This window comes from Heterodontus francisci, chromosome 14, assembly GCF_036365525.1.
Source record: "Heterodontus francisci isolate sHetFra1 chromosome 14, sHetFra1.hap1, whole genome shotgun sequence".
NCBI classification, from domain to species: Eukaryota; Metazoa; Chordata; class Chondrichthyes; order Heterodontiformes; family Heterodontidae; genus Heterodontus; species Heterodontus francisci.
In genome coordinates, this window is record NC_090384.1 from 79,219,996 (window position 1) to 79,244,246 (window position 24,251).

General features: G+C 43.8%; 1 protein-coding gene across 4 annotated transcripts in view; it reads left to right on the forward strand.

Moving 5' to 3' along the window:
* The window catches only part of alkbh3 (alkB homolog 3, alpha-ketoglutarate dependent dioxygenase), an 80,932-nt gene that overhangs the window by 18,364 nt on the left and 38,317 nt on the right, over window positions 1-24,251 (forward strand). For 3 of the 4 annotated variants that reach the window (XM_068046453.1, XM_068046452.1, XM_068046454.1), the window contains exons 4-6: window positions 15,234-15,268; window positions 18,465-18,512; window positions 21,784-21,887. In XM_068046453.1, the coding sequence (XP_067902554.1) occupies window positions 15,234-15,268; window positions 18,465-18,512; window positions 21,784-21,887 (187 nt within the window). The remainder of the gene's footprint in view (window positions 1-15,233; window positions 15,269-18,464; window positions 18,513-21,783; window positions 21,888-24,251) is intronic. The other variant, XM_068046455.1, reaches the window with a different exon arrangement.

Genomic DNA, 24,251 nt, shown 5'->3' on the forward strand with positions numbered 1-24,251 from the left:
TGCAGCAGTTCAAGAAGGCGTCTCACCACCACCTTCTCAAGGGCAATTGGGGATGGGCAATAAATGCTGGCCTAGCCAGCGCCACCCAAATTCCATGAACGAATTTTTAAAAAATCAAATTATTGGATCAGACATAGTTAGTAATTTTTTTGAAGTACTTATTCTAGAAAAGGTGTAGATTCAGGTTGTCATTTTTGGGAAAGTTAGACATGCATCTGGTTAAGAACTTTTTTTTTAGAGATACAGCACTGAAACAGGCTCTTCGGCCCACCGAGTCTGTGCCGACCAAGTACCACCCATTTATACTAACCCTACAGTAATCCCATATTCCCTACCACCTACCTACATAGGGGCAATTTACAATAGCCAATTTACCTATCACCTGCAAGTCTTTGGCTGTGGGAGGAAACTGGAGCACCCGGCGAAAACCCACGCAGACACAGGGAGAACTTGCAAACTCCGCACAGGCAGTACCCAGAATCGAACCCAGGTCCCTGGAGCTGTGAGGCTGCAGTGCTAACCACTGCGCCACTGTGACCTTAACCTTGAAAATGCAACAAAAAATTACATATCCACAAGATCAAATCATCCTGGAGAAGTAATGGCATGTTAAAGAAGAGATACACTGTGAGTTGTGTGATCTCCAAACTTGCTTGTCAATTTAAGCCATTTCGCCATTTACCTTGCACAAATGGCATCTCACCCTCAGCCTCCACGTTAAGAACTTGCTGAATTTGTGCTTTAATTGCCTGTTAAACATGCCACAGGAAGTTACGGCTCATAATTAACAGTGTAAGAACCTTTTTAGCGAGATGATCATTGTTAATGCAATCCCCATAGGAGAACAGTAGCATAGTGGTTATGTTACTGGACTAGTAATCCTGAGGCCTGGGCTAATGCTCTGGAGACATAAGTTCAAATCCCACCACGTCTGCTGGAGGAATTTAAATTCAATTAATTAATAATCTGGAATGAAATACTAGTCACATTAATAGTGATCATGAAACTACTGGATTGTTGTAAAAACCCATCTGGTTCATTAATGTTTTTGAGGGGAGGAAATCTGCCGTCCTTACCTGGTCTGATCTACATGTGACTCCAAACCCACACCAATGTGGTTGACTCTGAACTGCCCTCTAAAATGGCCGAGCAAACCATTCAGTTGTCAGCATCTCACCACCAGCTACTCAAAGGCGATTAGAAATGGACAATAAATGCTGGCCTTGCCAACAGCACTCATATTCAACGAACGGATAAAAAAGTCAGTTTCTCTGGCCCAGAAAGGGAATAATTGAAACTGTTGTACCAATTCTTGCATGTAATAATTCTTTCATAAAGATTTTTAAAGTTTAACATTTTTAGATCTTTTCTTACTTTTCATTTCTGTCTCTTTACTCTCAATCCAATCTTTCTTTCCCTCTCTTTGGGCTGAATTTAACGCGGCCGTCGAGGGCGTGTATGGTGGCATGGTGGGATGGAGAATGGCAATGCAACAGTCCACCCAGAACTCCGGTGTCCTGACATCAGTTCCTGATTTTGTCATTGGCAGGAAAGCACGATCGTGATATTGCGCCGCAACACGACGGGAACCTATTTTAATTTGATGAAATGCCAATTTACATGCATTGCAATATAATTAAAAACGATATAACCATTGGTGAATGATTCTGTGAATGGTGGGTGGCACTCGTGCCTCCGAATTTATGACCGGTAAAACCTGGTGGCACTGAGGCGAATGGCCACATTGCCGAGATGGGCAGGCAGCCTTGACCATTGTTGCATGGGGAAGAGGGGGGTTTGGAGGCCATTGTGGGACTGCGCTGCATGATCAGCAAGGGGGTCCGAGGTCCTGGGGTCTCTGCAAGGAGCTCTGGGGTTCAAGGTTCTGGGGTCTGTGCAAGGGGGCCAAGTGTGAGTTTGTGTGAGGGTGTCAGTATTGGGTTGCAAACTGCTGTGTGATGTGTTTGCTTGCTCACACTGCTGCACTGAAGGTGGGCCATCATCAAGATTGGGTACTGAGGTCCATCAGTGACTCTGCTGACAGAATTGTCACATCCTCAGATGCCAAGACAGGAGACCAGACGGGTTGAGCAATGCACAAAGGAGGCAAGAGACAACCTCTTAATGGCTCGTTTACAGCCATCCTGGTGAAATAAAAGGCTCACCTTAATGCCTGAACTCTGTTGCCTCCGTCCCATTTGTGGTCCCTGTCTTGCGAACGGCTGCAATGCGCGCTCGTTCCATGGGAGATCATATGTTAACGAGGGCAGTTGTCACATTGGCATAGCCCTAAAGGGGGAAGAGGGAGGTAGGCAGCTCACAGTTAAGGCATAATGGCACATGGCTTTCAGACAATGATGCCTAATGATTTGAACAAAGAATATTTTAATTAATTAACACAAAACATATATATGCTACACCGGTGAGACCCAAAGTGTGGTTAAGTGTTCTTAATACGTTTGCCGGTGCTCCTACGCATTGTGATCTCTGCGGCAGCAGCTGGGCTGGAGGCAGGCTCCTTACCAGCCTGCCCCTTGGCCTGTGATGACTTTGATGAGCATCCTTTGGCTGTCTGAGGCCTGGAAGGCCCTGGCTGTCTCGGGGTGTTCTGGACTGGTGCAGTACTCTCATCAAGCATCGCAGTTCTGGAGCTAGGCTCACTGGCGGAGGGACTGAGGAGCCAGTGGCCATACTCGGAACACCCTGAGGGGAGCCCTCAGATGTGGATGGCAGCCTCTCCTCCCCCCTTTGAAGGCTTTCTTGAGCCTTTCTGCCCACCAGAGAAGGATCAGGAGCTGGAGAAGCCTCCGGGCTCCTGTTCCTCCTCACGCCTTGCCACTGCTATATTGAGCTCATGGCCAAGGTGATAATGTTCAGGTCTGCATGCATTTGTGGGATTTGGCTCTCCATGAGGGTCGCCAACTTCTCAATGGGGGAAGCCCATAGGCCTGAGACAGGGCAGCAGTCATGGCATGGATGGATTCCTCCATTGTCCGCTCATGCCTGCGTATAACCTCTGACATCTCTGCCAGATGTTGCCTTACCTCTCTCTGCAACTCCAGCGTGCCCTGTGCTGTCAACACCAGAGGATCGTCATCATCCTGGGGCTCAACATGGGCCTGGCCATCCACAGTCCTCCTACTGTTGGAGGTTTCGCCTGTCTCAACCTCAGCCAGCTGCACGGGTGTGTGTGCGGTGCTCTCACCAGCTTGTGACCTTGATTCTAATGTCAAGCGGGTACCCATCGAGGTGAAAATATCTGTGCTGGTGGAGGATGCAAGAGAGTCATAGGATGAGGCATCCTCCTAGTGGTCCTCTTTATCAGAGGTAGCAATGCTACCTTACCCATGTCACGCACACTCTCGCATAGTCACATGCAATCCTTAATAAGGCGATTGGTATGGAGCACTCAGCTTGGCAGAGTGCAGGAGGTAATTGACCCTGTTCCTGCATTGGACCCAGTTGCATTGGGTGACCCCACAACTGCTAACCTCCTCTGCGATCTCCACTCAGGCTTGCTTGGTCAGGCAGGAGGACCTCTTCTTGCCATTGCTGGGGAGGAGAACCTCGCAACATTCCCTTGCAGCCTGGAGGAGAATCTGCAGGGAGGCATCACTGAACCATGGGGCCACCCTGTGTCTTGCCTCGGCCATCATCTTCTGCCCTCCTTGCAGGGATGGGGGTGGGGGGGAGTGTACAGGAACCAGTCAGGCAGAGTTTTAGGCTGCACAAAGCTGCAAATAACTCCAAGGCAAGAGTAAATGCCGGTCTGGCATGTCTTTAAATATGGCACCAGCACCTGCTCCAGAGTCATCTGAGGCCAGAGTCACTGACTCGCCTCCCGAGCCCAATGCGTAAGAAAAGAGAGACAATTTAATTATTTTCAATATTTTTATTGTTTGGATTATTGCATTTTCTTCCAGTTTCACTTGCCACCTGTAGACAGGAGACAGTGTCAATAAGCCACTTTTCATGGCTCCAGCATTGTTACCCTGTGCTGCTTTACTGAAATCTTACAAGAGGCCTTATGATTTTTCCTCCTTTTTTTCAGCTCAAATAAATTTCCTCTTTTCCCTCGTGCCCCACCAGTCGTGATGGAGAAGTTTCCAGCAATTGCTCAGCATCTCCTAGAGTCTGACATCTGTGACATGGAATAAATGTGGTTCTTCACTGCTCTGCTGCAATAAGACCATGTACTGGTTCTTTATTATGTTATACCTTGCTGAAAGGGCGAAAAAGTCCAAATTTTGGCCTCCATAGTAACTGCTTTCCTGATCGGTGCCACCATTTTAAGAGTTGTTTTGAAGGCATCTGGCACTTAGCATTGACTTCTAATTAACTTGTGTCCCCTTCCAGTTGCTCATTTTAGGGGAGCACCAAGAGATGCTGGAAACTGAATATCAAAGTATCACATTTTCATGTCTTCAGGAGAAAATATAAAAATGTCTAAAAATCAACAATGTCATAATGATTAGTTAACATGGATTTCAAAAGGGAAAGTCTTGCTTGACCAACCTATTTGAATTTTCTGAAGAGGTAACAGAGTGGATAAAGGTAATATAATAGGTGTAATATATCTAGATTTCCAAAAGGCTTTTTTAAATATATTCATTCATGGATTGTGAGTGTCACTGGCAAGTCCAACATTCAGTGCCCATCCCTAATTGTCCTTGACAAGATGGTGGTGAACTGCCTTCTTGAACTGCTGCAATCCATGTGGTGTAGGCACACCCACAGTGCTGTTAGGGAAGGTGTTCCAGAATTTTGACCCAGCGACAGTGAAGGAACTGCGATATATTTCCAAGTCGGGATGACGCGTCGCTTGGAGGGGAACTTGCAGGTTGTGGTGTTCCCGCGTGCCTGCTGCCCTTGTTCACGCAGTGGGTAGAGGTCGTGGGTTTGGAAGTTGCTGTCGAAGGAGCATTGGCGAGTTGCTGATGCATTTTGTAGATAGTACGCTCTGCTGCCACCGTGTACCAGTGGTGGAGGGAGTAAGCAGTTAACATGGTGGATGGGGTGCCGATCAAGTAGGCTGCTTTGTTCTGGATGGTGTTGAGCTTCTTGAGTGTTGTTGGAGTTGTGCTCATCCAAGCAGAGTATTCCATCATGCTCCTGATTTGTGCCTTGTAGATGTTGGACAGGCTTTGGGGAGTTAGGAGGTGAGTTACTCGCTGCAAAATTCCCAGCCTCTGACCTGCTGTTCCAGCCACAGTATTTATATGGCTGGTCCAGTTAAGTTTCTAGTCATTGGTAACCCCCCAGAATGTTTTTGGTGGAGGATTCAGCAATGGTAATGCTGTTGAACATCATAGGGAGATTGGTAGAATTTCTTTTGTTGCAGATAGTCGTTGTCTGGTACTCGTGTGGCGTGAATGTTACTTGCCACTTATCAGCCCATGCCTGAATGTTGTGCAATTATTGCTGCTTGCAGGGCTGGTCTGATTTAGTATCTGAGGAGTGGCAAATGGTACTAAACACTGTGCAACGTCTCCACTTCTGACCTTATGGAGGGAAGACCATTGATGAAACAGCTGAAAATGGTTGAGCCTTAGACACTACCCTGAGAAACTCCTGCTGCAATGTCCTTGGGCTGAGATGATTAGCCTCCAACAACCATTGTGCTAGATATGACTCCAACCAGTGAAGAGCTTTCCCCCCGATTCCCATTGACTTCAATTTTGCTAGGGTTCGTCACACTCAGTCAAATGTTGCCTTGATGTTATGGGCAGTCACTCTCACCTCACCTCTTGAATTCAGCTCTTTTGTCCATGCTTGGATCAAGGCTGTAATGAAGTCTGGAGCCAAATGGCCCTGGTGGAACCCAAACTGAGCTTTACTGAGCAGGTTATTGCTGACTAAGTCCTGCTTGATAGCACTGTGCATGACAGCTTCCATCACTTTGCGGATGATTGAGAGTAGACTGAAGGGGCAGTAATTGGCCTGCTTGGATTTGTCTTGCTTTTTGTGGCAGGACATATCTCAGCAATTTTCCACATTGTCGGGTAGATGCCAGTGTTGTAGTTGTGCTGGAACAGCTTGGCTAGGGGCGTGACTAGTTCTGCAGCACAAGTCTTCAGTACTACAGCTGGGATGTTGTCAGGGCCCATAGCCTTTGCAGTATCCAGTGCCTTCAGCGATTTCTCAATTTTAGGTTGATTGAATTGAGTTGGCTGAAGACCGGCATCTCTGATGCTGGGAAGCTCAGGAAGATGCCGATGGATCATCACTCTGCACTTCTTGCTGAAGATGGTTGCAAATGCTTCAGCCTTGTCATTTGCACTGATGTGCTGGGCTCTCCCATCATTGAAGATGGGGATATTTGTGAAGTCACCTCCTCTGATTAGTTGTTTATTTGTCCACCACCATTCACGACTGGATGTGGCAGGACTGCAAAGCTTTGATCTGATCCATTGGTTATGGAATTGCTTATCTCTGTCTATAGCATGCTGATTCTGCTGTTTGGCATGCAAGTGTTGTAGCTTCACCAGGTTGGCACCTCATTTTGAGGTATGCCTGGTGCTGCTCCTAGCATGCTCTCCTACACTTGTTGTTGAACAAGTGGGGTTGGCCTCTTGGCTTGATGGTAATGATAGAGTGAGGTATATGCTGGGCCATGAGTTTACAGATTGTAGTTGAGTACAATTCTTTTTGTCAGGTTCCTTTACAAAGAACAAAGAACAGTACAGCACAGGAACAGGCCATTCGGCCCTCCAAGCCTGCGCCGATCTTGATGCCTGTCTAAACTAAAACCTTCTGCACTTCAAGGGACCGTATCCCTCTATTCCCATCCTATTCATGTATTTGTCAAGATGCCTCTTAAACGTCGCTATCGTACCTGCTTCCACCACCTCCCCTGGCAGCAAGTTCCAGGCACTCACCACCCTCTGTGTAAAGAACTTGCCTCGCACATCCCCTCTAAACTTTGCCCCTCGTACCTTAAACCTATGTCCCCTAGTAACTGACTCTTCCACCCTGGGAAAAAGCTGCTGACTATCCACTCTGTCCATGCCACTCATAACTTTGTAAACCTCTAACATGTCGCCCCTCCACCTCCGTCATTCCAGTGAAAACAATCTGAGTTTATCCAACCTCTCCTCATAGCTAATGCCCTCCAGACCAGGCAACATCCTGGTAAACCTCTTCTGTACCCTCTCCAAAGCCTCCACGTTCTTCTGGTAGTGTGGCGACCAGAATTGCACGCAATATTCTAAGTGTGGCCTAACTAAGGTTCTGGACAGCTGCAGCATGATTTGCCAATTTTTATACTCTATGCCCCGACCGATGAAGGCAAGCATGCCGTATGCCTTCTTGACTACCTTATCCACCTGCCACATTCAGTGACCTGTGGACCTGTACGCCCAGATCTCTCTGCCTGTCAATACTCCTAAGGGTTCTGCCATTTACTGTATACTTCCCACCTGTATTAGATCTTCCAAAATGCATTACCTCACATTATTCCGGATTAAACTCCATCTGCTATTTCTCCGCCCAAGTCTCCAACCAATTTATATCCTGCTGTATCCTCTGACAATCCTCATCACTATCCGCAACTGCACCAACCTTTGTGTCGTCCGCAAACTTACTAATCAGACCAGCTACATTTTCCTCCAAATCATTTATATATAATACAAACAGCAAAGGTCCCAGCACTGATCCCTGCGGAACACCACTAGTCACAGCCCTCCATTCAGAAAAGCACCCTTCCACTGCCACCCTCTGTCTTCCATGACCCTAGCCAGTTCTGTATCCATCTTGCCAGCTCACCTCTGATCCCATGTGACTTCACCTTTTGTACCAGTCTGCCATGAGGGACCTTGTCAAAGGCTTTACTGAAGTCCATATAGACAACATCCAGTGTCCTTCCTTCATCAGTCATCTTCGTCAATTCCTCAAAAAACTCAATCAAGTTAGTGAGACACGATCTCCCCTTCATTAAACCATGCTGCCTCTCGCTAATAAGTTCATTTGTTTCCAAATGGGAGTAAATCCTGTCCCAAAGAATCTTCTCTAATAATTTCCCTACCGCTGACGTAAGGCTCACCGGCCTATAATTTCCTGGATTATCCTTCTTAAACAAAGGAACAACATTGGCTATTCTCCAGTCCTCTGGGACCTCACCTGTAGCCAATGAGGTTACAAAGATTTCTGTCAAGGTCCCTGCAATTTCCTCCTTTGCCTCCCTCAGTATTCTGGGGTAGATCCCTTCAGGCCCTGCGGACTTATCTACCTTAATGCTTTACAAGATGCCCAACACCTCCTCCTTTTGATAACAACATGACCCAGACCATCTACACTCCCTTCCCTAGACTCATCATCCACCAAGTCCTTCTCCTTGGTGAATACTGATGCAAAGTACTCATTTAGTACCTCACCCATTTCCTCTGGCTCCACGCATAGATTCCCTCCTTTGTCCTTGAGTGGGCCAACCCTTTTCCTGGTTACCCTCTTGCTCTTTATATACATATAAAAAGCCTTGGGATTCTCCTTAATCCTGTTTGCCAATGACTTTTCATGACCCCTTTTAGCCCTCCTGACTCCTTGCTTAAGTTCCTTCCTACTTTCTTCATATTCCTCAAGGGCTTCATCTGTTCCCAGCCTTCTAGCCCTTACGAATGCTTCCTTTTTCTTTTTGACTAGGCTCACAATATCCCTCGTTATCCAAGGTTCCTGAAACTTGCCAAACCTATCCTTCTTCCTCACTGGTCCTGGATTCTAATCAACTGGCGTTTGAGGGACTCCCACATGTCAGATGTTGATTTACCCTCAAACAGCCGCCCCCAATCTAAATTCTTCAGTTCCTGCCTAATATTGTTATAATTAGCCTTCCCCCAATTTAGCACCTTCACCCGAGGACTTTTTTTATATTCATTCATGGGATGTGGGTGTCGCTGGCCAGGCCAGCATTTATTGCCCACCCCTAATTGCCCTTGAGAAGGTGGTAGTGAGCTGCCTTCTTGAACCGCTGCAGTCCATGTGGGGTAGGTACACCCACAGTGCTGTTAGGAAGGGAGTTCCAGGATTTTGACACAGTGACAGTGAAGGAACGGCGATATAATTCCAAGTCAGGATGGTGTGTGACTTGGACGGGAACTCACAGGTGATGGTGTTCCCATGTATTTGCTGCCCTTGTCCTTCCAGTTGGTAGAGGTCGTGAGTTTGGAAGGTGCTATCTAAGCAGCCTTGGTGCATTGCTGCAGTGCATCTTGTAGATGGTACACACTGCTGCCACTGTGCGTCGGTGGTGGAGAGAGTGAATGTTTGTAGATGGTGTGCCAATCAAGCGGGCTGCTTTGTCCTGGATGGTGTCGAGCTTCTTGAGTGTTGTTGGAGCTGCACCCATCCAGGCAAGTGGAGAGTATTCCATCACACTCCTGACTTGTGCCTTGTAGATGGTGGACAGGCTTTGGGGAGTCAGGAGGTCAGTTACTCGCCTCAGGATTCCTAGCCTCTGAACTGCTCTTGTAGCCACGGTATTTATATGGCTATTCCAGTTCAGTTTCTGGTCAATGGTAGCCCCTAGGATGTTGATAGTGGGGGATTCAGCGATGGTAATGCCATTGAATGTTAAGGGGAGATGGTTAGATTTTCTCTTGTTTGGAGATGGTCATTGCTTGGCACTTGTGTGGCGCGAATGTTACTTGCCACTTATCAGCCCAAGCCTGGATATTGTCCAGGTCTTGCTGCATTTCTATACGGACTGCTTCAGTATCTGAGGAGTTGCGAATGGTGCTGAACATTGTACATTCTTCAGTGAACATCCCCACTTCTGACCTTATGATTGAAGGAAGGTCATTGATGAAGCAGCTGAAGATGGTTGGGCCTAGGACACTACCCTGAGGAACTCCTGCAGTGATGTCCTGGAGCTCAGATGATTGACCTCCAACAATCACAACCAAGTTCCTTTGTGTTAGACCTGCTGAGTGATTCCAGCATTTCTTGTTTTTGTTCCTTTGTGTTAGGTATGACTCCAGCCAGCGGAGGGTTTTCCCCTTGATTCCCATTGACCTTAGTTTTGCTCGGGCTCCTTGATGCCATACTCGGTCAAATGCTGCCTTGATGTCAAGGGCAGTCACTCTTACCTCACCTCTTGAGTTCAGCTCTTTTGTCCATGTTTGAACCAAGGCTGTAATGGGGTCAGGAGCTGATTGGCCCTGGCGGAACCCAAACTGACAGGGATTTGTCTGTTAATTCATCTTTAATTTATGTTGATTTTGGTTTAATTGTTAAGTAAAAGTTATAAAAGTGAAATCTTGCCCTTGGGTTTTTATTGGGGTCATATGGTAAATTCGGTTCTTTTGGTTTGTTGATCTCCATGGGGATCATAACACACTAGGAAAGCAAAAAGGGAATTCAGAAGAAATTTCTTTACCCAAAAGGTAGTGAGAATGTGGAACTCATTACCACAGGGAGTAGGAAATTAGTATAGATGCATTTAAGGGGAAGCTGGATAACATGAGCAACATAGTAATAGAGGGTTATGCTGATAGAGTTAGATGAGGAAGGATGGGAGGAGACTCGAGTGGAGCATAAATGCAGGCAAGGACAAGTTGGGCTGAATGGTCTGTTTCTGTGCTGTATATTCTATCTAATTCATTGTAAAATTGTGTAATAGTAGCCGTTCCAATTGCAAAGATAACCTTTCTGAGATAAACTATTTTGAATTAAATACATGTTCAAGCTATTTTAACGCTTTATCCTGTACTATATCATGTACTTGGCCAAAAATGTTTAACCTATAATAAAACAGAAAATTCTGGAAATACTCAGCAGATCAGGCAGCATCTGTGGCGAGAAAAACAGAGTTAACGTTTCAGGTCTGTGACCTTTCGTCCACATCAGCAGTATATTGCTTTTGTATTATACTGCTTAATCTGTATCTTTTTAATTTGTACTAATTCAGCAAATTACCTTATTCCGAGTAAACATTTGTTCTAAATCAATGCAGAAAACCACTTAAATGTTAATTATGAGAAGGTATTTTGTTCTAGCCCTTATAATACTGTTTTCATATTATTATCTCCAGCTCTACAACCCTCTGAGATAGCTGCACTTCTGCAATTCTGGCCTCTTGTGCAACCCTGATTTTACTTGCTCTATCATTGGTGGCTGTATTTTCAGCTACCAAGGCCCTAAGCTCTGAAATGCCTTCCCTAAACCTCTACCTGTCTTCCTCTCTCTCCTCCTTAAGCCACCCCTTAAAATCTAACTCTTTGACTCAGCATTTGGTCATTTACCCTTAAATCTCCTTATGTGTTTTGATAAATTTTGCCTTGGGATATTTTACTACATTAAAGACTCTATATAATTATGGTCTCCTCTACATTGGGCAGACCAAGCGCAGACTGGGTGACCGCTTTGCGGAACATCTCCGCTCAGTTCGCAAGCAGGACCCTGAGCTTCCGGTTGCTTGCCATTTCAACACTCCCCCCTGCTCTCATGCTCACATCTCTGTCCTGGGATTGCTGCAGTGTTCCAGTGAACATCAACGCAAGCTCGAGGAACAGCATCTCATCTACCGATTAGGCACACTACAGCCTGCCGGACTGAACACTGAGTTCAATAATTTCACAGCATGACAGCCCCCCATTTTAGTTTAGAGATACAGCACTGAAACAGGCCCTTCGGCCCACCGAGTCTGTGCCGACCATCAACCACCCATTTATACTAATCCTACACTAATTCCATATTCCTACCACATCCCCACCTGTCCCTATATTCCCCTACCACCTACCCATACTAGGGGCAATTTATAATGGCCAATTAACCTATCAACCTGCAAGTCTTTTGGCATGTGGGAGGAAACCGGAGCACCCGGAGGAAACCCACGCAGACACAGGGAGAACTTGCAAACTCCACACAGGTAGTACCCAGAATTGAACCCGGGTCGCTGGAGCTGTGAGGCTGCGGTGCTAACCACTGCGCCACTGTGCCGCCCTTTCATTTTTAGTGATTTTTTTTTCTTTCTTTTTACGTTCTTTTTTACATTTTTTACAGTTTTTTTTTTGCATTTATTTCGTTTCATCTTAGTTTGTTCAGTTTGCTTACTCACTGTTTTTTTCAGGTTTGCACTTGCTGCTGTTCAATATTCAGTGTATTAACACCTAATTTGTACTAATGCTTTGTCTTTCAACGCACCATTAACATATTGTTTGCCTTTGCTCCATGACCTTTTGGTCAGCTATGCGGCCTGGTCCAATCTAGACCTCCTTTGTTACCTCTTGCCCCACCCCCACCTCACTTGCTTATAACCTGTGACTTTTCTAATATTTGTCATTTCCGATGAAGGGTCACTGACCCGAAACGTTAACTCTGCTTCTCTTTCCACAGATGCTGCCAGACCTGCTGAGTGGTTCCAGCATTTCTTGTTTTTATTCTATATAATTACACGTTGTTGTTAACTTCACGGCATTAAGGTGGACAAGTCCCCAGGTCCGTATGGGATCTATCCCAGGTTACTGAGGGAAGTGAGAGAGGAAATAGCTGGGGCCTTAACAGATATCTTTGCAGCATCCTTAAACACAGGTGAGGTCCCGGAGGACTGGAGAATTGCTAATGTTGTCCCCTTGTTTAAGAAGGGTAGCAGGGAAAATCCTGGTAATTATAGACCGGTGAGCCTGACGTCAGTGGTAGGGAAGCTGCTGGAGAAGATACTGAGGGATAGGATCTATTCCCATTTGGAAGAAAATGAGCTTATCAGTGATAGGCAACATGGTTTTGTGCAGGGAAGGTCATGTCTTACCAACTTAATAGAATTCTTTGAGGAAGTGACAAAGTTGATTGATGAGGGAAGGGCTGTAGATGTCATATACATGGACTTCAGTAAGGTGTTTGATAAGGTTCCCCATGGTAGGCTGATGGAGAAAGCGAAGTCGCATGGGGTCCAAGGTGTACTAGCTAGATGGATAAAGAACTGGCTGGGCAACAGGAGACAGAGAGTAGCAGTGGAAGGGAGTTTCTCAAAATGGAGACGTGTGACCAGTGGTGTTCCACAGGGATCCGTGCTGGGACCACTGTTGTTTGTGATATACATAAATGATTTGGAGGAAAGTATAGGTGGTCTGATTAGCAAGTTTGCAGACGACACTAAGATTGGTGGAGTAGCAGATAGTGAAGGGGACTGTCAGAGAATATAGCAGAATATAGATAGATTGGAGAGTTGGGCAGAGAAATGGCAGATGGAGTTCAATCAGGGCAAATGCGAGGTGATGCATTTTGGAAGATCCAATTCAAGAGTGAACTATACAGTAAATGGAAAAGTCCTGGGGAAAATTGATGTACAGAGAGATTTGGGTGTTCAGGTCCATTGTTCCCTGAAGGTGGCAACGCAGGTCAATAGAGTGGTCAAGAAGGCATACGGCATGCTTTCCTTCATCAGACGGGGTATTGAGTACAAGAGTTGGCAGGTCATGTTACAGTTGTATAAGACTTTGGTTCGGCCACATTTGGAATACTGCGTGCAGTTCTAGTCGCCACATTACCAAAAGGATGTAGATGCTTTGGAGAGGGTGCAGAGGAGGTTCACCAGGATGTTGCCTGGTATGGAGGGCGCTAGCTATGAAGAGATGTTGAGTAGATTAGGATTATTTTCATTAGAAAGACGGAGGTTGAAGGGGGACCTGATTGAGGTGTACAAAATCATGAGAGGTATAGACAGGGTGGATAGCAAGAAGCTTTTTCCCAGAGTGGGGGATTCAATTACGAGGGGTCACGAGTTCAAAGTGAGAGGGGAAAAGTTTAGGGGGGATATGCGTGGAAAGTTCTTTACGCAGAGGGTGGTGGGTGCCTGGAATGCGTTGCCAGCGGAGTTGGTAGTAGACGCGGGCACGATAGCGTCTTTTAAGATGTATCTAGACAGATACATGAATGGGCAGGAAGCAAAGAGATACAGACCCTTAGAAAATAGGCGACATGTTTAGATAGAGGATCTGGATTGGCGCAGGCTTGGAGGGCCAAAGGGCCTGTTGCTGTGCTGTAATTTTCTTTGTTCTTTGTTCTAAAGTATACACAAATTGTGTAAAATAAATGATTAATATGCGAATGTCGTATTCTCTGTATCCTTTTGAACATTCATAAATGGTTTCTTTGCTGTTAAAAAGATGAGGGATAAAATTGGTCTTCACCAGTAGTGCGGAATGGGATTATGGCGAATTGACAACTCACCTTACACCATGTCTGATTGCCCTTTCCCTTGGCTTAATCCATTATTCCATCACAGCAGATTCATTATTGGCCTGTTTCGTGCTTCTGGTGGAGACAACAACAACTTGTAGTTACATAGTACCTTTAACAAAATAAAACGTCCCAAGTTCCTTCACACAGGCATTATAACACAAAATATGACACCAAGCCACATAAGGAGATATAAGAATGACCAAAAGCTTGGTCAAAAAGGTAGGTTTTAAGGAGTTTCTTAAAGGAGGGAAGTGTGGAAGAGAGTCGTCGAGAATTTCAGAGCTTAGAGCCTAGGCAGCTGAAGGCAAGGCCACCAATGGTGGAGCACTTAAAATTGGGGATACTCAAGAGGCCAGAATTAGAGGGCACAGATATCTTGGAGGGTTGTAGGGTTGGAGAAGAGATAGGAAGGGGCCAGGCCATGCAGGGATTTGAAAACAAAGATGAGAGTTTTAAAATCGAAGAATTGTTTAACCGGGTGCTAGTATAGGTCAGCGAGCACAGGAGTGATGGGTGAGTGGGATTTGGTGCGAGGATACGGGCAGCAGAATTTTGAATGGCCTCAAGTTTACGGAGTATAAAATGTGGGAGGCCAGCCAGGATTGCGTTAGAATAGTCAAGTCTGGAGGTAACAAAGACACGGATGAGGGTTTCAGCAGTAGAAGAGCTGATGCAGGGGCAGAGACGGCAATGTTGCAGGAGTGGATATAGACTACCTTAGTGATGGTGCGGATATATGGTTGAAAGCTCATGTTGGGGTCACATATAGCATCAAGGTTGTGAACAGTCTGGTTCAGCCTCAGACAGGTGCCAGCCTAGCCTCTCATCTCTTCCTAACCACCCAAAAATGGATTTTACCAACTGATTGTTGCCATTGCCAGATAATTATAGATGTGTGGTGAATAGCGTGAATTTCTGTTCTAATGTCTTTAAAAGATTTTTAATGTATTCTCCTTCTGATAAAAGTCTTTCCTGATTGTATAACATTAGTTCAATGATCTGACTGTTTTAATCAAATGTGCAGGTCCGTTATTCTCTTGTGTAACTTGTTTCCTCACTAGGCTCAGCGTAAAATTCCAGAAGAAAGGACTATTGAGTAAGTATACAAAATGCTGTATCGCTCTTATTAAAAAGACTTAAAGTCTTGCACTGTAATGTTTCCCATACTGAGGCAGAATGCTATCATTAGCTTTCATCTTCTGTCTATGCTGCAAAAGTAATGAATGCAAACTGTCCAGAGAAGACCTAAAATAGCATATGTCTACCTGCATCAGCAATTCGTTGTCCAGTTCCCGAAAAGCTAAGTCCTCAATCTTTGCCATAAAGTCAGTGTCACTGCTTCTTTCCCATAGGAAAAAATAACAGATACCACAGGTGCAAAATTCTAGTTTGCATAGAAAATAACCAATACTGGTAATAATCCCAGGGTTCACATGTCAGCTCTAAACTGTTTAAACAGTAGCTTGTGACATCATCTAAATTCCAAGTTTATTTTGCTGCTTATGGATCAACTGCAGCGATGTTTTTCTCCAGTAAACACTAGTTTCCCTTTCAGGTCTTCTTTATTTTCATTGATACATATGCCTAAACTGTAAATTAAATAGGTATATTACATACTACTAGATTATCTCACACATCAAGGTTAATCCTTTTAATGCAGACTAATACTAATGATTGCTATTTTGGCCTAATTTTTTATCTTGTGCATATACTTCTTCATGATATGGAAGGTGCTATATTAAAGGAATTTTGTTCTATCTCCGTATATCATTTCAGATTTTGTATTGGAAGTTTGATTTTTTTTCAGGATGGTTTGAGATGTTCAGTGTAGGTAAAAAGTTTCCTGATGCATGGCTGCATTTTTGTGGCAAGCTTGGCTGACAAGTCGTCACAGGAGTGCAGTTACAATATAAAAAATGAGAGTATTGCTGAAAATAGAAACATGTTGTTGAAGCCTTTCGTCTTGCATTCATCAGAACAATCCACAAGGATACCAATATACGGGAAAGCAACAACTTTACCTGTTTGAGAAGAGAGTGCTGATTGGTTGGCAAGTGAACTCTGATTGGTAGAGGCGTTAGAATGGTTACAGCACAGAAGGAGGCCATTTAGTCCATCGTGTCCATGCCAGCTCTCTGCAAGAGTAACTCATTCTCATTCCCCCACCATTTCCCTGTAGCCCTGCAAGGTTTTTCCCTTCTGGTGCTTATCCAATTCCCTTTTGAAAGCCATGATTGAATACATCTCCACACTCACAGGCAGTGCATTCCAGATCCTAATCATTTGCTGTGTTATTTAGTTTTTCCTCGCCTTTAGTTCTTTTGCCAGTCACCTTAAATTGGTATCCTCTGGTTCTCGACTCTTCCTCCAATGGAAAAAAGTTTTCATCTACTCTGATTTTGAACTTCTCTAACTAATCTCTTCTCAACCTTCTAAGGAGAACAACCCCATCTTCTCCAATTTCTCCATGTAACTAAAGTCTCTCATCCCTGGAACCATTCTCATAAATCTTTCCTGCATCCTCGCTGAAGCTTCCACATCCTTCCTAAAGTGTGGTGCCCAGAATTGGACACAATACTGCAGTTGAAGCCGACCCAGTGTTTTGTGAAGATTCATCATAACTTCCTTGCTTTTGTACTCCAAGGCCAGAATTTTACCCTTGGCGGAAGGGAGCCGTCCACCGACTGAAAAGTCGGTGGCAAACCTGTCTCTGCCTGGTCTGGGAATCCGATCCGCAAATATTTGTGATCCCCAGGTCTTTAATTGGTCTGAGGTAGGACTTCAGCCTCATTCAGGCAGGAAGTCCCGCCAAATGGTGCTGCCAGCCAATCAGCGGGCCGGCAGATCTCTGTCCTAGCATCGCCACCTGGAGTGGTGGCCACTGCTTGGGCTGCAACCCAGCCAGGAGAAGGAAGATGTCGGGGAGCCCCGGAACGAAGGTAAGCTTTTGGGGCCTCACCGGGGGTGATCCGTCGGGTCTGGCAAGGCAAGGGTGGTTGATTGAGGGGACAGGGGACGTGTTGGGTGTTGGGGGTGTTTGGGAGCAGCCTTCTGTAGGGCACAGGGTGCCTGATCATGAGGGCACCCCCACCCAAGCAGTCAGAAAGTACCTGCTTTTGTCAGGTGGCTTTTCTCGAGCCTGGGCCGCCCAACCGGCCAACGGTAAAATCCCTGAGTTGGCGGGCGGATGCCCTTACATGCCCATTAACTGGCCACTGAAGGGCCTTGATCGGCCTGGGATGGACGGGCCGTTTTTTGCCACCACCGCCCTACCTAAAGTGGCGGCGGGAGCGGGCCAAGTCTCCTGTTCCATTTCACGCCCCCACCCACCACCACCATCCCACCCACCCCCGCCCCACCACCATCCTGTTCTTTTGGAGGGGGGGGGGGGCGTAAAATTCCGGCCTATGTCTCTATAAAATCCAGGAACCCTTTTTAACGACTTTCTTAAACTGCCCTGCCACCTTCAATGATTTGTGCATGTATACTCCTAGATCTCTCTGTTCCTGCACCCCATTTAGAATTATACTCTTATTTTATATTTCTTCTCTTTGTTCTGGCTATCAAAATGTATAATTTCGCACTTCTTTGCATTAAACTTCATCTACCACATGTCCTCCCATTCCGCAAACCTGTCTATGTCCTCTTGAAGTCTATCACTATCCTCCTCAAAATTCACTATCCTTTCAGGTTTGGTGTCATCTGCAAATTTTGAAATTGTACGCTCTACATCCAAGTCGAGGTCAGTGATATATATCAAGAAAAACAGTGATCCTAGTACCAAGCCTTGGGGAACCCCACTATATACTTACTCCAGTCTGAAAAACAACTGTTCACCACCACTCTCTGTTTCCTGTATCTGTGCTGTTGTTGTCTTTTTTTTTTCCATGGGCTTCAACTTTGTTGGAAAGCCTATTATGTCCATATCAGTTCTGCATCGGTCTTTCCTCTGTTGCATTGTCACTTGGTCACTCATGCAATCATAACGTGCTCTCTGTCCTTTGTTGTCCTTTATTCTCTCCTCTATTTTGCTGACCATTGCATCCCAAACATAGTGCTCCAAAAAAGCCATCGTGAAAATAACAAAATGAATGGCATGTAAAACTACCTGAGTGTAAAACAATAGGCCACTTACCCAAATAAACAAATTCAGCACCAGCTCATACTGCACTGAAATGAGAGTTTAGATTATCTGCTGCAGACTCTGGAGTGGGGCTTTATTTTCCGTATTGTATCCAACCAGTCTTGGAGATTTCTTCCTGAGATTTTAAACCATTTTTTTTGTTCTTAAGCAAAGAAGGTTTATATGAAATCAGCAGTGGGCCAACAGGAGTTTCCAGGTAAGAAATGAAGGTTTTTGCTCCTGTTCTATGTGTGAAAAGTCAGGGTAGAATGACTAATTTTGGAGATTTGCTTATCTTTGTACATTTTCTTTGTGAATAATAATTTTGTATAACAAGCACCTGGACTTAGTGATTTAAAGGCTGAATCATGAAAATTGACATTAAAATTTAAGTGAATTATTTTCTGCTCCCTGATCGTCACAGCTCCTGAAAAGCATGGCATCAAGTTAAGATATAATTCCAGTGCTGCTGGGAGCCCACTGGTACTTTATGCTTTATTGCTTCATGCGAAAATCAAGTCAATGATTGTTCAACCATGAGGCAGCACAGTCACATCCAGACCTTCTCCACATACAAACTTTTCCAACAGGAATCACTGTAAAGTAATTGGAATTAAGGTGGACTTTTTTGCTCTCCAGCTCAGGGGCACTAAGGCCACTTGTAACAACACCCTTACTACCATTTCGATTTGAGGTTAGCTAATTCTGCACAGACTCGGGATCAATTCTTGCAGCTTCCAAGTCTGTATGGTTCAAGAACCACTTTGGGTAGTTTACTGATCCAGTGAGTCATCAAAGTGGGTGTTTTTTGTCATGAATAGCCAAAATGGCAGCAGTCATCGCGATATAGAATTTCTCTTGCTAAATTATGGTTAATTGGCCATTGTTAAATCCTTAATAAATCTGCGTTTTGTTCTTCAGTTGTAAATTAACTAGATTGAAGGAGCTGTATGTTTTTAGAGAACTTTTATTTAAAAGAAATCAAATCTTTATTTAAAAAATGAAACTGCAGTTCTATTGTTTTGCAATATTTAAGGTTCTAGAATTGCACAACTATAATGCTCAAGTCAACTGCCCCAACAGTTCGAGTCGTCTTAGTCTCACAGGAAAAAACTTACATGATCTTCCTTTTTGATGTAGCATTTCCTACTGTCATTTCAGTGATGCAGCGTGCTGCTATGAATGGTTACACTATGAGCAAAGATATGATTACCAAAACCTTTTATTCTGGCAATCTAGCAGGAAAAGTATTTATATTGCAAGGTATTCATGCACTCCAATCTGCCAACCTTAAGTTGATATGTTAGCTGGATTGTTTTGTAGTGCCTTGCAGTAGTTCCATTTTCTGCTGCAATATTCCAGTGATCAGTACCTTCCTCTCTGCTCCCCAATCTATACCATTCAGTTTGACATTGTTTTCTGCATACACCATTGGGCTGATGTCCCACTACCCTGCTTCCAAAATTGATACAATGCGGACCTTTCCCTCCCATTTTGGCCCTTATAACACTGTACTTCCTCCATAGTATTCTGAAGAAAACAGCAATATGAATTTCATGAAAATGAATATCAGAGACCTGTGCTGTTAAGCTTTCTTTAATATCACCGGGTGCAGTTCAAGGGCAAATTGCTGCCAGGAAGACAGTGCTAATGATTCTAGAACTGCCATTTAGGTGATATTTATCTTAAGGGATAGGCTCGTGCTGACAAGAATGTCTTCAGTTTTGGCTTTTTGAATTAAAAAATGGCTTTGACACTTCTGTACTTATTACAGAATGGTATTATGAACATACATACGAACATATGAATTAGGAGCATAAGTAGGCCATTCGGCCCCTCGAGCCTGCTCCGCCATTCAATAAGATAATGGCTGATCTGTTTGTGTTTCGAATTCTACACTCCCATCAACCCCCGATAACCTTTAATTTCCCTTGCCTAACAAGAATCTATCTACCTCCACCTTCAAAATATTCAATGACTCGCCTCCACCACCTTCTGAGGCAGAGAGTTACAAAGTCACACAACCCTCTGAGAGAAAAAAATTCTCCTCATCTCTGTCCTAAAAGGGCAACTCCTAATTTTAAAACAGTGCCCCCTAGTTCTGGACTCACCTACAAGAGGAAACATCCTTTCCACATCCACTTTGTCAAGACCTTATATACTTCAATCAAGTCTCCCCTCACTCTTCTAAACTCCAGTGAAAACAAGCCCAGTCTGTCCAATCTTTCCTCAGATGACAACCCGCTCACTCCACGTATCAATCTAGTAAACCTCCTCTGAACCGCCTCCAAAGCAATTGCATCCTTCTTTAAATAAGGAAACCAAAACTTCATACAATATTTGAGATGTGGTCTCACCAATGCCCTGTATAACTGAAGCTAAACATCCTTACTTTTATTTTCAATTCCTCTTGTAATAAAAGATAGCATTCCATTAGCCTTTTTTATTACTTGCTGTAGCTGCATGCTAACTTTTTGTGACTCATGCACTAGAACACCTAGATCCCTCTGCACCTCGGAATTCTGCATTCGTTCTCCGTTTAATTAATACTCTGCTTTTTTATTCTTCCTGCCAAAGTGAACAGCTTCACTTTTTACGACATTTTACTCCGTCTGCCAGATTTTTGCCCAGTCACTCAACCTATCTATATCGATCTGCAACCTCCTTATGTCCTCTTCACAACATACTTTCCTACCTATCTTTGTGTCATCTGCAAATTTAGCTACCGTGCCATCACTCCACTCATCTACCTCTTACACCTAGTGATGAAGGCAGTGTTTAGTACTGTACCACCCGCTCCTTTGTGATATGGCTTATTTGGAGGCAATGGCTGAAGTCATTCATCTAGATGTTTCCTGAGCACCTGTTTCTGCCAAAAATTAGGGATATGAAAGAGTTTAGGTGTTCAGTTCCTCGGCCCAGCAGACTGCATTTCTGGTGCTACTAATTATATCCATACCAGACTTGGGGGGGTTGGAGGACAATTGGTCTTATTTTTTATTGCTTCACTCTTCATCCTCCGTACTTACCAAAACAAAAACCTAAAAATTGAAAATACTGCATCATAAATCGGATTGTAGAGTTTCATCATTCAAATAAATGTTCACAGTGGAATAAAAAGCTAGTATCAGTAATCGTGACCATGAAACTACCGATTGTTGTAAAAATCCTAACTGGTTCACTAATGTCCTTGAGGAAAGGAAATCTGCCATCCTTAACCTGATCTGGCCCACATGTGACTCCAGACCCACAGCAATGTGGTTGACTCGTAACTGCTGTCAAACCACTCAGTTGTATTCAAGAAGCCAAGTCACCACTACCTTCACATGGGCAATAAGGATGGGCAATAAATGCTGGCCTTGACAGCAATACTCACATCCCATGAATGAATAAAAATGTTTCTGGAAATCATATAAAATGTCTAGGTTTTACAGAGAAATATTTAAAATAATCTATTCTAACTTTTTTTCCTTTTTTCCCATTATCAGACTGCATCTGAAACCTGGTTTTGTTGACCCAAAGGAAGCTGATTGGATGTTTGAACAGCTGTGTATGGAAATACCCTGGCAGCAGAAATCTAACGTCAGAGAAAGTTTGTTTCATCCAAGAATTTTTTGCAGTTTTCTAGCATATTGTACTTGTGGGTTCTATGTTCTAAGTATTTAAAGTTTAAATCTAATGTCCCAAATTTATAAAATATAAGCATTTGTTTTGTTTCCTTTTTTCAAATTATTTTCCCCTTGCAAGTGAACTGTGTCTAGGTTTCTGTCAATGCCACTCATAAACCAGTCACTAGAAAGTGGGAGTGATGTGAATTCTCACTTTTCTTCATCTGGAGTTCCAACCTCAATAAGGCATGTCTTTCAAGTACGTCTTTCTTAAAATTCTTAATGTCCTAACAGTATTGCACTATGTCATCTCAAATCTTTAGCACCTTGCCATGTCACCTGAGGTTCCTACCACGATCCAAATGGGCCCAACAAATGTTTATTTTGTTTTTGGCTCCCACTGGAGCCATTATACCACTACAGAAGATGATCAGCCCTCTTCCGTGAATGTTTGGGGAATTCAGGAAGCCAAGTCTCAACTGACATAAGTTCTTTTGCGGCCTTTCAGGAATGTAAAGAGAGAAATTCTCAGTGAAGCCCCACAATCTACTGCACCCCAAGGTCACCCCTTTACATATGTGGGTAGCTGGTGGTGGGCCCCCAACCAGAATTCAGAATTTTAAGGTCTTGTCTAACAATATGGAATCCCAGCAGAGCTGATTCCAACCCATATTCTTAACGGATCTGGGCAGAGGTGGGACTTGCGTCCTCTCCCAACTCAGGAATTTCTCAACCTAGATGTGTGGGGAAGGAAGCAGGGACTTTGAATTTAGCTCAAGATGTGCAACATGCAGTCACTTGAGAGGAATTTTTAAATAAGCTACAAACCATTATGGCCATTTTAACTGATAGTTTGGACTCCATTCGCGCAAGCCATATAGGTATTTACGACACTAGTATCTTTTGAGTCCACTGGGGAAAGAAACCTAGCAGGACTCATCTCAGTCTACAGAAAAGTACTTCCTGTCAGATTTATAGGACTCTAAGTGAAATCTGCACCCTAGCCATTGGCATCTGCAGGTAGGAGTAGTTGCAGTCAAAAATTATGTTAACATCAACCAAAAAAATTACTTTTAAACTAGATTAGCATCCCTATGCTTATCATACATGATCAATGATGAACTGTTACTTGCGACTATAGGTCAAATTTGGTCTACACTGTAACCTTTAGAGCTTAATTCAAAGCCCTTTTAACTTGCGCAGTATCTCATTTAAATTTAAGTGACACCTTATTTGCAGCTTCCATTGATAAAGTTACAGCTTCATTGGGATGATAATGCTCTTGGTACTTACAGAAAATGTCTACTGAGTAAATGGTAACAGAACATCTGCTATTTTAATGGTTAATGGAACTTTTTTATTCTAATAGTTTCTACAAACTTATGACGGATCAAAAATGCTAATACTCAATATTTCATTTGTAATTTAAAAGCTTGCTTACTGATTGATTCTGTGGTTATTAATTTTTATGATGGTAACTTACTCAGCAGTTTATTTCAAATGAGCTGATAGCTCAAGTGTTTGTTGGAGCATTAATACTGAAGTTCAGAGTCTGCAAGATTTTAATAGTTTTACAGTTGGAGGTCAGCTATTCTCTGTAGAGGAACTGAATCTATGTAACATTGATGTTTCTTACCTTTACCCAACATGCTACAGACACACTTTTACTGCACTTTGTGTGGTAAATTAGAACAGATTTGCATGCTAATTGTGCCAAATCCATATATGTTCAGAACACTAAACACTAAAGAACACGAAACTCCAAACACTTGGAGTTCTGTTAGGTGTTTTCTCATCCTGCAAACTTGGGTACAGGCCCTAATAATCACTCTTCTATCATTCTATAGAATAACTTACTTGTGAAAGTAATTGTATATTGTATTCTCTGTGGTGGTTTTGTTTTGGCTGTAAAACTCTAATTCTTATTTGATTATAATACTAATATATACATAATCTGATTTCGTGATAATTCCAACCACATTATAAATCTACTATCATTCATAACTGATTAATATATACCTGGACTAAAACGTGAATAGCCCTTGATATACAACGTATAAATATACAATGAAATACATGTTTCCTTGCTATGTGATTAGCAAACAAGAATATCCTAATTATCACTTGGTAAATATACAAAATGTCAGTGCCTCAAGTGCTTTTGCAGAAAGATCTCTAGAAATCCTATATTCATGAAAAGAGGCAGTAACAAAATCTCCCCCCCCCAAACCCAAGCTCCCCAGCTTGTAGAGCCACTGAGACCCCAAGACACCCACCCTCCCCCCCACCCCCTTGCAGAGCCGCCGAGAACCCCGCCCCCCCCCCAGTCTGAGTTCCCAAGACCCAGA